At 43.0% G+C, this 13,884-nt stretch overlaps 1 protein-coding gene and 1 pseudogene across 2 annotated transcripts in view; both read right to left on the bottom strand.

The window, feature by feature from the left end:
* Positions 1-13,884, bottom strand: part of LOC143741201 (uncharacterized) — a 267,182-nt pseudogene that overhangs the window by 56,790 nt on the left and 196,508 nt on the right. The window lies entirely within an intron of this gene.
* Positions 6,138-13,884, bottom strand: part of LOC143741181 (uncharacterized) — a 169,932-nt gene continuing 162,185 nt past the window's right edge. Inside the window, exons 2-3 of the mRNA XM_077233622.1 lie at positions 7,204-7,323; positions 6,138-7,007 (exon numbers count right to left, since the gene is read on the bottom strand). Of these exons, the coding sequence (XP_077089737.1) occupies positions 6,355-7,007; positions 7,204-7,323 (773 nt within the window). The 3' untranslated portion in view covers positions 6,138-6,354. The remainder of the gene's footprint in view (positions 7,008-7,203; positions 7,324-13,884) is intronic.

The following is a 13,884-nucleotide window of genomic DNA, read 5'->3' as shown; positions in this document are numbered from 1 at the left end:
CAGCTTGATTGACAGCTGATAACGGGCTGATACTCTAAAATGTTATTTAGTTTTACTCATTGCATAATCCATAACAAAACATCCCTTGTATATATACGTACCTCTTACGGTAATGGCGTCCATAACGAAAACTGCAGAAAAACAAAATGAATATTAACATTAAACAATTGGAAATGGTGACCAAGTAACGTTATATCAAGATACTGCTGGGCTCTTTAATTAAAGTTAGACTGCCACTGACCACTCAAGCAAAATAGCGACAGTGCTATTTGAAATTGGTCTTTATTTTGTACAGTCTATGGTCTTTAGTGACAAAGTATACCAACATACGCTATATAAAAAAAAAAATTCACAACCAGGTCACAACCCTGTCTCTTTTTGTGAGACCAAAGATCGCCCGTTAGATATAAGTTACACAAGACGAATTATAGCTCATGTTCAACCACTAGACTAGAGACATCAACACTAGCCGAGGTGAGGCTGTCCCAGGCGGGGTACATGAGCGCTGAGCGCCTGCTGAACGCCTGGTTCTAACAACTCTGAAAACGTCAGATCAAAATTTTAAATAGTCGCTATCTTTATAAATAAACCACAGATTTGAGCTTCAAACAACTACATTTTCGAATGAAAAACTATTAAAACTACATTTCGTGACACAATAACAGTAGTATTTTTAAATTTCGCGGCTTTTCAGTTAGCTGCTAACGTTAGCTTATTTTACCTAGAAGTTGCAAACACAACTCCGTTCATTCGTTGTAGTACTAACTTGTTAACTGTTCACGTTACAACTTACCAGCAAATTCAGATGAGTTGATTGTACTCTTCAGCAGCTTCGCAGTTAATATAGAAAGCTTTTACAGTCTATGATAAAAAGTAGCTTAGTCTGCCAGTCGATCTGATAGCTGAGGCTGCTTGGCTCGGCTGAAGACTGAAGAGGTGGGTCCACCGGCCGGCTCTGTCTCACACAAAGCCCGCCCTTTTGCCCATATATGGATTGGCCAGAAGGTGGGCGGGGTTAGGATTTCAAAAGATTTTCCAAGATGGCGCCGCCCATACCCCCCATAAACGGCTTAAAACCCGTTCTTCGAGAGTCTATGGGTGACGTCACAGACGCTTTGTCCATATTTTTTTACAGTCTATGGAAAATACTCGTGTCCGTGTCATCGCTCAAGCAGTGCATGGTCATCTCATACAGATGTAACAGGAATAACTGTTCAGAAAACTAGTGTCACCATAAAACACTAGGGGTGGCACGATCTGCCTTTTTTGCCTCCGATACCTGGGACTCAGTATTGGCCGATACTGAGTACCGATCCAATACTAAAATAATAATAAAAAAAAACAGTGCCGAATTACCTAATAAACTGTATGTATGCCTCACTGTGGGGAACAAACTGTGATTATTCTTTTGTTAAAGGCATCAACCTTGACTTAAACATTATTTTCCTTACTATGGTAAACAATATACCGACAAAATATATACTATATAATCAAAAGACATTTCTTTTAAAATTTTAAGCGCAACTTTTTAATGAAGCAGCAACATTGGACAGAACAACTAAGGCTATCATTAAACCGCCATTGCGCAAAAGTATTGTAATATGAAAGGCTCAAATTAAGAGCGTCACGAAACACTTATGCGCATCCCGTGTGAAGAAATATGCGCTCGAAGCAACATGGACTTCGCAGCACTTCGCATTGAAAAGTTCAAAGCATAAAAGGGAAAATATATACATATATTTATTTATTCATTAGTTTGAGACTTTTAACAGTTTTAAATTTCAGTTAATGTGCGCGTGAAGAACAATTATATCGCTCTCTACTCCAGTGTTGTGATCGTACAGACACCCGGGAGAAAGTAATGTTGAACTCCAGCAAGTTAAAGTCATTTTATGCAAACCATAGACCTTGATCTACAGATCTACAGTATAATAATAATAGGAACATTGAATCATCTTGGAGAGAGTATCATGGTGTTGACTGTCGTAACCGAGCGCAACGCGCTGTTTGAATGCTGAATGGAGAATGACTGACAGCCTCAGCGGAGGGAAGCACTTACCGATCCGGCAAATATTGGTAGTATCGGAGCAATAACGATACTGAGTATCGGATCGGCGCACCCCTATAAAACACCATGGTTTATGAAGGGATGTGTTTTGTTTCTTTCTGGTTTAATTATTTTCATTGTACATATTAGGCATTTGTGAAACAATGGCAACAATAGTCTATCAAATGGCGCTTTTCTACTGCATGGTACGGTATGGTACGGCTCGCTTTAAATGGTACCACCTCCATTGAGGTTCCAAGCGTACCGACCGATACTAAAATGTGAAGTGAAAACATGCATTGTAGATCACTGATTGGACAGACAGAACCGTCACTACCAGCATCATTGTATTTGCGACACGAGACACCAAAGCCGCTAGATTTAAATAGCCAGTAACAGCCACCGCTGTAGCACCTGTTTTTAAACTACTTGCTTGACTTGCTTGAAGAAAAATAAAAATAAAAAAGTCTAATGGCTGAATCGTGGTCAGTGGACGAAGTGCAGACGTTCCTCTCGTTGGTTGCCAAAGACACGGAATAAAAAAGTGTTTCAAGAAGTAGCTCAGCTCTTAGCTGCACACGGGTACCACCGGACCTACAAACAGTGTAGGCACAAATAAAAAAAAAACTTAAAAGCGACTACAGAACCATAAAGGAGCACAACGGCCGGAGGGGTGCAAACAGAAGAACGTTCGACCAAATTGCTGCAATCTACAGAAGTCGACCTGCAAGCAATGGGGGGAGGGTGCCCTGGACTCGACCACCTCGTTGTTGGAGAACACGATGGTACGGTGTGTTATGTTAACAATACAGGTGAAACTCGAAAAATTTGAATATCATGCAAAAGTTCATTTATTTCAGTAATTCAACGTAAAAGGTGAAACTATATAAACTCATTACATGCAAAGTGAGATATTTCAAGCCTTTATTGGTTAATTTAGATGATTATGACTTATATATACATATATATATATATATATATATATTATATCAATAACAATTTCCCCTAGAATTACCATAAGAACACATATTCTTGTAACTCTTTTTTAATGCACAAAGTTTTTAAACCACCTTGGAGAGTACCTCACACGCTGCTGTCGAGTTAAAACACTCTCATCCGGCCCAGCTCTGGGAACATGAAGCTGCTCCTGAGGTGGCTGCGTAAGCTAATCAGCCACATCGGCTCTGGTCGATCCATTAGGAAAAAAACGACAGTTTTGATGCATGCCATTTCTTACCGTCCGAAAGAATAAAAGTATTCTTCCCCACTTGCTTTCTGATTTCTTTTGGTTCTGAAAACCTTGGGTGTCCTTTTGGTACGTGCCAAGGAACCTTACCATGCACTTTGTCCCCTTATATGTTGTGCTCTACGCTTCGTGTCAAACCACTTCTTCATCTTAGCTTGTTATGCAGGTACTCGCTCGTGGAGTGTGTCGCTCTATAGACGTGGAGAAATTCTGTGACAGTTGTTTTCCATGGTCTCGAGTCTCGACTGCATTTTTAATACTCCTGTAAAGGATGATATTAATGAATACACGTCCAAGCGATGGTTCATCAACGTTGCTTAATCGTGAATGAAATATAAATTATGTACATCAACATGTGCATGATCTAATAGTTTTACACTAGGGCTGCCCGATTTGGGGAAAATTGTCATATTGCAATTATTGAGGTCAAAATTCCGATAGCGATATAATAAACAAATGGTTTCATGAGTCAACTTGCTTAGTTCTAAAGGAAAACGCACACAGATTAGTGATAATGCTGAAATGTGTATTTCTCAACTCAAACTAGCAAAAATGCATTTATTCAAATGAATTGAATAAAGTTATCAAAAGGTCTGTGCTGCATAATTTTTAATTATATAGAGACTAATCCTTATTAAAGTTAGAAAAGTTCTTTAGTCAAGAGCAGTGAGTGTTTTCTCTGTTCTTTGATAACATTTAATGAAAGAGCTAATTATTGGCTACGGTGTACTGTCCCTTTAAGACCAGCTGCTGCTGACAGAGACAGGGACCTCACACGCGCCTCATTCTCTCACGAGTCACAACTCTACGTTCATCATAAGACTGCTCTTATGTTATGAAGATACTCCAAAAAGACATTTTGGCATAATTGTGTGAGTTATTGTTCGTTGAAGCACGAAAGAGAACTGTATTCTGGCTTGCTGTCTTGTGCGCACGCATGATATTGGCACGCATCTTTCTGTGAGTCACAGTCAGGACATTCACAGGCAGCGCACAGCTTTTTGTCTCGCATGAATGGTTAAATAGCATTTGCATGAATAAGAGCAGGATCATGTAACACTAGCCAAATGATGACAAAAATTAACAGATGCTGCGTTTGTGATATGATTAATCGAGCAGCACTATTTTACACACATCTTTAAATAACATGCTGGTATTGTAAACACTCAAGTTCCATTCATAATGTACATCAAAGTTCACTCGACTACATCTCATAACGTCACATTCATACTCACACTATCAGTAAAACAGCACGAAAATAAACTCATAACACAAAGTGAATGAATAAAAGAACACATACAATAACACCACATACAACTCTACTTTATATTCCCATCTCTCATGTGCGCGCTAATCGCTAATTAGCGCTAATTACCCTAACCCTAATATAATGTAAACCATACATACCATATATACATGTTACTGCTGTCAATCGATTAAAAAAAATTAATCAATCACATAAATTTTTGTCATTAATCACGATTAAAACCTAACATAAAAGTTTAAACATTTTTATATTGTAATAATTTCATATTTAATTTCCAAATTAATGTAGAAACAACAAAGACAGTAGCCTATATTTTAAATATCTGTTTAATGGCATCTTTTTATGAAAGAAGGTCAGTATCATCGACACCAGTACTGCTACCGAGGTCTCTGTGAAATGTATTTATTTATTCTCAATTTTAGCCATTAATTATAGCCATTCAGCATCATAGTATAATTGAAAGCTATCACTTTTTAACATTTGTTTGGCTTTAAATAATATAAATATACTTTAAATTTAAAATAAACCCTTTATAATAAATGTCACATTTACCTGCCCTTCAATGTCACGGCTCAATTTTTTCTTTTGGCCCAGTCAGACCAGTTCAAATTTGTACCTGTCCTGATAAAATGCACATACAAATTATCGTTTATGACCAATTTAACCTTGTAAACAGTGTTTTAAAAATTTCAGGTAATTTAATCAAGGTATATTTAAATTTCAGGTAAATATACAAATATACAGAAATTGAATAAAGTTATCAAACACCTCTCAGTCTTCAATGCATGAATTCTAAATTAAATATAGATGAATCCTTATTTAAGCTACAAATGTTATTCAGTCAAAAGCAGTGAGTGATTTTCTCTTTCATTTGTTGACACTGGTGATTCACAGCAGCAGGTTTATTAGGCTACTGTCACGTTAAGAGCTGCTGCATCACATTTTCTCACAACTCTTTGTTTATTTAGGACTTCATTTAACTGATTTAACTGAGCTTGCATCATTTTGTGGTTTTTTTGTCCTGACGTGGCTTTTTCTGTCACAAAGACAGGAGATTCACAGACGCGCGGCAGTGCTGCACTCACTTTCTCTTTTGCGTCTTCTTATCGTGTGTGACTGGATTAAAAGCATTTCCATGAATAAATGTCACGTTTAGGTGGTAGCAAGCACAGGAAGATCAGGGTTCAAAAATCCTTTAAAGGGGTGGTATAATGCCCCTTTTTACAATATGTAAAATAAGTCTTTGTTGTCCCCAGAATGTGTATGTGAAGTTTTAGCTCAAAATACCCCACAGATACTGTTTTACAGCTTGTTAAAATCGTCCCTTTTTGAGGGTCAGTGTGTCCCTTTAAATGCATATGAGCTGCTGCTCCCGGCACAGAGAGCGGAGCGTCAAGAGCTTGTGTGTGTGCGCGCGTGTGTGTGTGTGTGTGCGTGTGTGTGTGTGTGCGCGTGTGTTAGCAGCTCCGATTACCTCACACAAACAAGCATTTTAAAATGTCAGAAACTGTTCTGCCTTTTATTTTTAAACTGGAGTCGGACAATGATGGGGAGACTCAAAAAGAAGGGACAACATGTAGAATGCAACAGACTGTCTACTGCGCATGTGCAACACAACAGAGGATCAATAAAAAAAAAAAATGCAAAACTTAGAATGCAATTCACAACCATTTTGACCGGTTCCACTCATCAAACAATCAAACTTCAATACTACTGGTAATTTAAGATTAAATTACTGTTTTAAAGGTAATTTCATCTTTTGCTTATTTACAAGTTAATGGGAGTGAACTTTGGTCACTTAGACACTTTCGAGCAATGATTTTTTTTATGATTCTGCAGAGTAGATAATTGGGTGAATCTCTTCCCACACGAAGAGCACTTGTACGGTTTCTCTCCAGTATGAACTCTCTGGTGTCTTATTAATACGCCTGATGTAATAAAGGTCTTCCCACAGTCAGAGCACATATAAGGTTTCACACCAGTATGAATACGCTCATGCTCTTTAAGAGTGTTCAGTCGTGTAAAACTCTTTCCACAAAGAGAACAAAAGTGAGGCTTTACACCAGTATGAACTTTAAGGTGTGTTTTTAAGCTTGATTCAAAAACAAATGTTTTATCACATTGATCACAGCTGAATGATCTCACTCCAGAGTGACCGTGCAGATGATCTTTAAGATTACTTTTCTGAGTGAAACTCTTTCCACACTGACTGCATGTAAAAGGCCTTTCTCCAGTGTGAATAATCATGTGTCTGTTAAGGTTTGATTTATATAAGAAACTCTTTCCACACTCAGAGCAGGTTAAAGATCCTTCGAGTCCAGATTTTCCAGCTTCTTTCTGTGTGAAATTCTCTTCAGTCTTTGAAACGACTGCATTTCCATCTTCATTTGTGAAATAATGCGGTTTTTGAAACAGATGCTGTTTGTCTTCATTCACTTCCATCAGGTCTAAAATAAACAAATTAAATTCCCATAATTCAATAAAAGGCAACATGAGAAACAAAAATAAATATTGTTCAAAATCTCAATTTAGCACAAATCCAGTTTACTATACTAGTATCTAGTTTTAGATGTATTGTTCTTTGTCAGTTTTTATCTTAATGTTCCTCATCAGTCATTAAAGAGAATGAAGGAAAACACCAACCTATTTGTTCCTCTGTATCTTCATCTTTTATTCTGCAGGGTTCTTCCTTAATCTCCATCTTTACAATAGTATGTCCGTAGTTTCTCCTGGAGTAATTCCTCCTGCTTGCTGCTTCTTCTCCTGTGGGAAGATGGGAATATTCCCAGCATTTAAACTCTCATGAACCGCTGTTGGAGCTTCACTGACTGAAGGAGTGAATTGTGGTCGTTGTTGCTCATTTAGCTACAGTGGCCGAGAAGTGCAAAACAAAACACAATTCTGAAACACAACGACAAATCTGAAAACAAAATAACAAATCAGAAAACACAACAACAAATCTGAAAACAAATTAGCATGTCAGAAAACACAACGACAAGTCAGACAAAACGGAAAAGGTAGGTATATGTGGCGAATGGAATACTGATCCATGATTGGACCAGACATCTGTCAATCAAGACATTCAGAACAGCAACTTTCTCCTTCAGCAGTCTGATTTGCGTGTTCATGTGTAAATATTACAGCTGTATAGTCTACGATAATAATTGTTTTTTTTTTTTATAATGTGCGAGGCTGAGAGTTGACATTATAGAGTTCTCACTCACTTGGGAAAAAACTAACAAAAACACTATTATTATTATTATTATTATTATTAAGTTATGATTAAAAATATAACGCCTAAAATTTTACACCTAATGTAAAAAGACGGGCCTTGGCTAACGACTCTTGTAGTAAGAGGAGGCCAGTACTAGGAAAAACTAGATTCACAGGAATAAAATCTCCTGATGGTCTGAGGAACCTACACTCAGATACTGAGAGGCTGGAGACTCCAGAATACTTAGCGGAATGCCACAACAATTCCTAGATACTAAATCTGAGCCAGATATGGCCCATGAGGGCCGACACTTGAATATATGTCTGAAGTTCAGAGCTATCATCTCAAAACGACTCTAAATAGAGAGGAGAACTGCTGCTCTAGTATAAGGTGGCTATCAAGGTGGCCCGATGAGGGCCATCGCATTATTTTGTAGTTATATCTGGAGCTTAACAGAGCGATGGCCTCAGTAGATGGCCTCCCGATAGGGAGGAAACCATCTCACGCAGAAATGTCTGTTTGATGCTCGGATGAACGGTGGCCTCACCAGAAATTTTCCGTGTAATAAAGCCAACCTGTTCACTACTACAGATTTGTACCGCAGTGTTATGTGTTTTTTATATTTAAATGCAGCTGAGTGCACCTTAGGCTTGGTCCAAATCTTACAGCAGATCAGCCTGGTATATTTGCAACACAGCCATTGTGTGCAAGATATTACCAGTCAGACCCTCCAGTGCGAAGTTTATTTTAAAAAGGCAGGGCCTGAGCACTTAGTGTTGGTGCCTCTCCAACTGACAAGAGACCTGCGAGATAGTTTGTGAACTTGTCGTCAAATGGGGCACTGACACATACCCATGTTCGTGAATCCCCTCAACATCCGCGTAGTTTGCTTGCTGATGGCGATGGATGCGCGCTGAACACAGGTTCTTCCATGGCTCTTCGATTTCATTGTATAGATCGGATAGAAATTGAAGGCTCAAGGGAGCTGGAGTGTTATGGCTGGGAAGAAACAGTTCATAAAGTCTGCCACGAGCGCTCCATCCCCTCACGCGCTCCTACGGCAGCAAAGTCTCACTGAAGCGCTTTCCATAACACTCAACAACTCAACATACGCGGGGCAGGGTGGCTGGGAGGGTTCGCCTCATCAACCATCTCCATTGGATCAGAGGATGTTAGTGACAACACATCCTCGTCCGGCAACTCAATCTCGCAAGCCTCCGAGGGGCGTGAGAGATAACACTCCTAGCGAGCTTACTCTGAAACCCAACGATTCTAGTCTCTGCTATGACTTGAATTGCCTGGCACAGATGTCTGTTCCTCTTCCCTTGAGAAGAGGGCCAGACGAGCGCAGAGTTTTCTCAAGGGAAAAAAACTCACAATTGGCACAAGCAGTTCCCCTAAGAACTGATCGTGCTTGCTCTAAGCCCAAACATCAAATGACACAAGTTGTGTGTGTCATCAAGTGTCAAATACAGACAACGGATCCACATACGGATCCATCCGAAACGTTTTTTACATAGCCATAGATTTACCTTTTAAAGTTTTCTATCCCTCTATCTCTCTCTCTCAGGTGCGGCTCTGCCTTCATTGAACGTGTTTCCAGAGGATTGGCGGACGGGAGAGGAGTGTCCTTTGAAATACAGCGTGGATGCTGATGTTGAAGTGAGATACTGTTGGCGTTTTGTATTGAGAGTGTTATAGTGGTTTTCTTATGATTCCCCGGACAGTAACATAGTGTCAGCCCACATCTGGGCCGTGTGGACTCCAGGTGTACCACATCTGGGCCGACACTATGTTCCCTTTCAGGCTCTGGCCCAACTTGATAGTTGTGCTTTTTTTAAACCTAGGGTATTTCCCATGAACGTGTCAATTGTGGTCATGCTAACATGCACTCTCTTCACCTCTGTTAAAAAGATTTAAGGAAATTAGAAATTGTACAAAATGAGATCATTTTGCCAGGCTAGCAAACAGTGAAATATAAAATTACCTCAGGTATCCAGAACTAGTTTCAGCAACATTGTCTTATTTCCTTTAAAGTTGCAGTGAAAAAGACTTGTTTTTAGTCCACTATTAGATTAGATTGATTACACTAGCTAGATTCACTCGAAACAGCCTGGTGTGGGCATTTGCTGGTTAAAATTGTGTAAATGCACAAAAACAAGTTCAATGATATGCTGTACACACTTTGAAACCACACAGCGCGAGCTTAGAATAAACAGACCGTTATCATTCGTTGGTGTGGATGCAAATATAACTTTAGTTATCATTCTTCGTGTGAATGGGCCTTAACTTCGCTTATTTTCATCATTGGTATAAATAGCAGTTGGTGATAATAGACAAGAAATGTAGTTCTCTTACGAGAGGTTCTCTCGTATTGCGCAAGTTAGCTTACGCTACGGGTAAAGTCATATTTTCTCGAGATATTGAAGCCAAAAATTATCCTTAATTTTGCATTTATTGTCAACGCAGTGCAGCAGCCAGAAGACCTAGAGCAGGCCATCTTGCGTGGTCATTGGCTGCTCTGTGGCAACTGCTGCAGCCTACCACTGAGCCTCGCGCGTAACATCGCGCCCTCTACGTGTCATAGCCCACCAAAATGGGGGTGGCTTAGTGATAAAAGTCAGACTCGGAGGCTGCGTCACTGATTTCATCATCTTCAGCGAAGCTCTCCGCATCGCTGGACTTTGAGAGAAGCCTTTTCTGCCGTCGAAACTAGCGACCAGCACGCAGAGGAAAGCGCCTGAAGAAGCCGGCCGTCTTCGCCACCTTCAGCCTTCCGTGCCTGCTACGCCATCCGGCGTTGAATATCCTTTTTGTGCTTGCCTTCTGTGAGTGTTCGCCGCTGCGACACTCACTCTCTCTCAATAAAAGAGCGCAAGCGTTTTTCTGAAAATGCCTCACCTTTCCTGTGGCTCGTGCAGAGCCCCGCTCAGCGCAGGAGACCGCCATGTGATTTGCGCTCTCTGCCTGGGCCCAGACCAAGCAGCCCTCGCCCAGGATATGGGCGCCTGCGAGCACTGTGAAGCGCTTCCGTTGTCGACCCTGCGGGCTCGACTCGAAGTCTTCACCCCGGACGCTGTTACTCCACCCTCTGGACCACGCAAGAAGAAGCGCCGTGCGCAGCCATGATGCCGGAGCCTGTGGCCACAGTGAAGTGCTCGTCGGATCGCATCCCGCCAGCCTCACTCTCTCCTTCTCCGCCCCTCCCGGACGCGGAGCTGTGGGCTTTGGCCCTCACCGCTGCCGCCTCAGGGGACGAAGCTGAAGGAGTGTACCCAGGTGACAGATGTTCCATCCTGGCATCGGACAGCGAGGAGTGGTCAGGTTCCCATCAATCGGCCTCCTCCTCGATCCAGGAATCCAGCAGGACTCGGGCTGGGGTGGACGCCGATCTCATGCGCCTCCTTCCTAAGGCCGTCGACCAACTTGGCCTGGATTGGTCACTGCCTAAGGAGCCCGTGCCCAATAGGCTCGACGGCTGCTTCCTTCACAGCCGCCTCCCCCCGCCCGTTTCCAGATCTGCGCCATTTCTGCCAGAGCTTCATGCCGAGCTAAGTCGTGGAACGCACCATTCTCCGCGAGGCTCCACTCACAGGTCTCCTCGGCGCTCTCCCAAGTGGACTGCGCCGCCGAGAAGGGGTAAAGAGCTATCCCCCCAGTGGAAGATGCGGTCGCAGCACACCTTTGCCCGCCCTCTGCGAGATGGCGCTCAAAATCTACCCTCCTGTCTAAAGCCTGCAGGACCACCTCAGCCTTTGTCGGCCGCGCGTTCGCCGCCGCCGGACAAGCTGCTTCCGCCCTGCACTCGATGGTGTGTGCAATTCCTCAAAGCTGATCTCCTCCGCGAATGGGACGAGAAGAGCAAGAACCCGGCTGCCATCACGGATTTGAGGAGCGCAATGGATCTCTCCTTTCGTGCGACGAAATCCGCGGCTCAGGCAATGAGCAGATGCATGTCCTCGCTCGCCGTCACAGAGAGGCACCTCTGGTTGATGCGTGCGGATATGAGGGAGTCAGAGCGCTCCGTGTTTCTCGACGCACCGCTCTCCCCTACTGGTCTCTTCGGCCCAGCGGTGAACGGGATCGTCGACCGCTTCTCCAAAGTGCAGAAGACCGCTCGGCGCTCTAGCTCCTCTGCAAGCCGCCCACGTGAGCCGCCTGCACGACACGCTAGCCAGCGCCCAGCTTACCCCCAGCCTCCACAGCGTTGACAGGGCGGCCGCCCTAGATCACGCTCGTCTGGACGCAGGTCCAGGTCCCCGGGGGGACCCCGACCCAGGATTGCGCTGAAGCCCGAGCAGGCAAAGTCCTCCTAGCAACACCAGAGAGGAAAAGAGAGAGGCAGGGTCTCGCTGCGGCCGGACCACCGTCAAAATATCTCGTCCTGTCAGTCCCCTCAGAGAAGGCTACTGCAGACGCACATTTAGCAGCCAAGTAATCGGCAACACAGCCCCCTCGCCTGCACACAAATGCCGTTTTTATGGCGACCCAGAGAAATCTCAGAAAGATTATAAATTCTGGTTATCCGGCTCACGCCGATGGTGTTTTAAGTGTAGAAAAAGTGCCCACAAGTCAGTGCTCACCCCTACACATAAACACGATGCCCCGCGTGCCTCACACACTCACAGAGCCAACTCCCATAAAGCTGGCAAATGCCGCTCGAGTGCTAGATGTAGAGAATGTGCCCACAAATCTGTGCTCACACCTACTTGCTGCCTGCTCTGTTACACGGCAACAGCCTCACAGCGGCCAAGTTATGAATGTAAGTCATGTGCCCGCCCACGAGCGCTCACGCTTACTGACAAACACTTCGCCTCAGGCTCTGCTCGCTCTAAATATCGTCACAAAATGTTCCCCATTCCCAGTAATCGGGTCATCAAGCAAGCCGCCGTTCCCGGTTCAGTTTCCAGAGCCCGCAAAGTGCGGCTATCGGAACCTGAAGTCCATTCTGCCCCTAGCTATACATGTAGAAGCATGGAAGGCTATTCCAGGTGTGTCGGAATGGGTGCTGAGCACAATAAGACAGGGCTATTCGCTTCAGTTCGCTCGCCGTCCCCCTCGCTTTTGAGCACGGACCAAGACGAAAGTGAAAGCGGATGTAGCGCATCTACTACGCGCAGATATAGCCAAACTGCTGTGCAAAGGGGCCATAGAACCAGTTCCTCCTTCTCGGAGCGAGTCAGGCTTTTACAGCCGTTATTTTCTCGTACCCAAGAAGAACGGAGCTCTAAGACCTATCTTGGATCTGAGATATTTGAACAAAGCTCTCATGAGACGGCCGTTCAAAATGCTCACGACCAGACAAATCCTCGCGCAAATTCACCCGACGGACTGGTTTATCTCTCTCGGTCTGAAAGATGCATACTTTCAGATCCCGATAGTCTCCCATCACAGGCCATTCTTGAGATTCGCCTTCGACGGTCGGGCATATCAATATCTCATATCAATATATCTTCAATATCTCGAGAAAAGATGACTTCACCCGTAGCGTAAGATAACTTACGCAATACTCGTTCCCTCTTCTAGAGAGAACCGAGGTTACGTATGTAACCGAGTACATTTTACATCATCATGCCGATAAGTTTCTTTAGACATTCGGCAATCCTGCAGCCTGAACCCCCTCTAGGAAATCCACCCTTACAAAAAAAAAGACGGAGAATCAAGACAATAAAATAATTAACTTTTTACTTAATCATAGACCAATTAATAGAAAAAGTTAATCTCTTTGCCACTAGATGCACAGAGCATGTGCATTTCATTCAGGTTTCATAACCAATTTCAATTGTTAATGTCTGCTTGTATGAATTGAAATGCATATGGTGCAGTTTTAGTTTTATTAGCTTTCCTGTTAGCCTGGTTAAAACCAGACCCTTCTCAGTCATAACTGAGTTAGGGTCTGGGGAAGGTTCATTGATAGCTCACTTCCAAAGGGGCGTCACCAACGGACGTCGCTCAAATGCCTCTGGGCGCAATTGGATAGACCGTAAAAGCAATCAGATCGATCGTCATCTTGTAAAGCCCACCTCAAAATTTGTGATTAGTGCCTCGATTTGGAAAGATGCGAAATGAGCTTGAATTGGCTCTTCACTTGACTAACTTGAAGAGCAAAT

The sequence above is a fragment of the Siphateles boraxobius genome, unplaced genomic scaffold, assembly GCF_051911475.1.
Source record: "Siphateles boraxobius isolate OS27281-9 unplaced genomic scaffold, OSU_SipBor_1 18, whole genome shotgun sequence".
In the NCBI taxonomy this organism is placed as follows: domain Eukaryota; kingdom Metazoa; phylum Chordata; class Actinopteri; order Cypriniformes; family Leuciscidae; genus Siphateles; species Siphateles boraxobius.
This window is presented reverse-complemented; position numbering and strand designations above follow the sequence as displayed.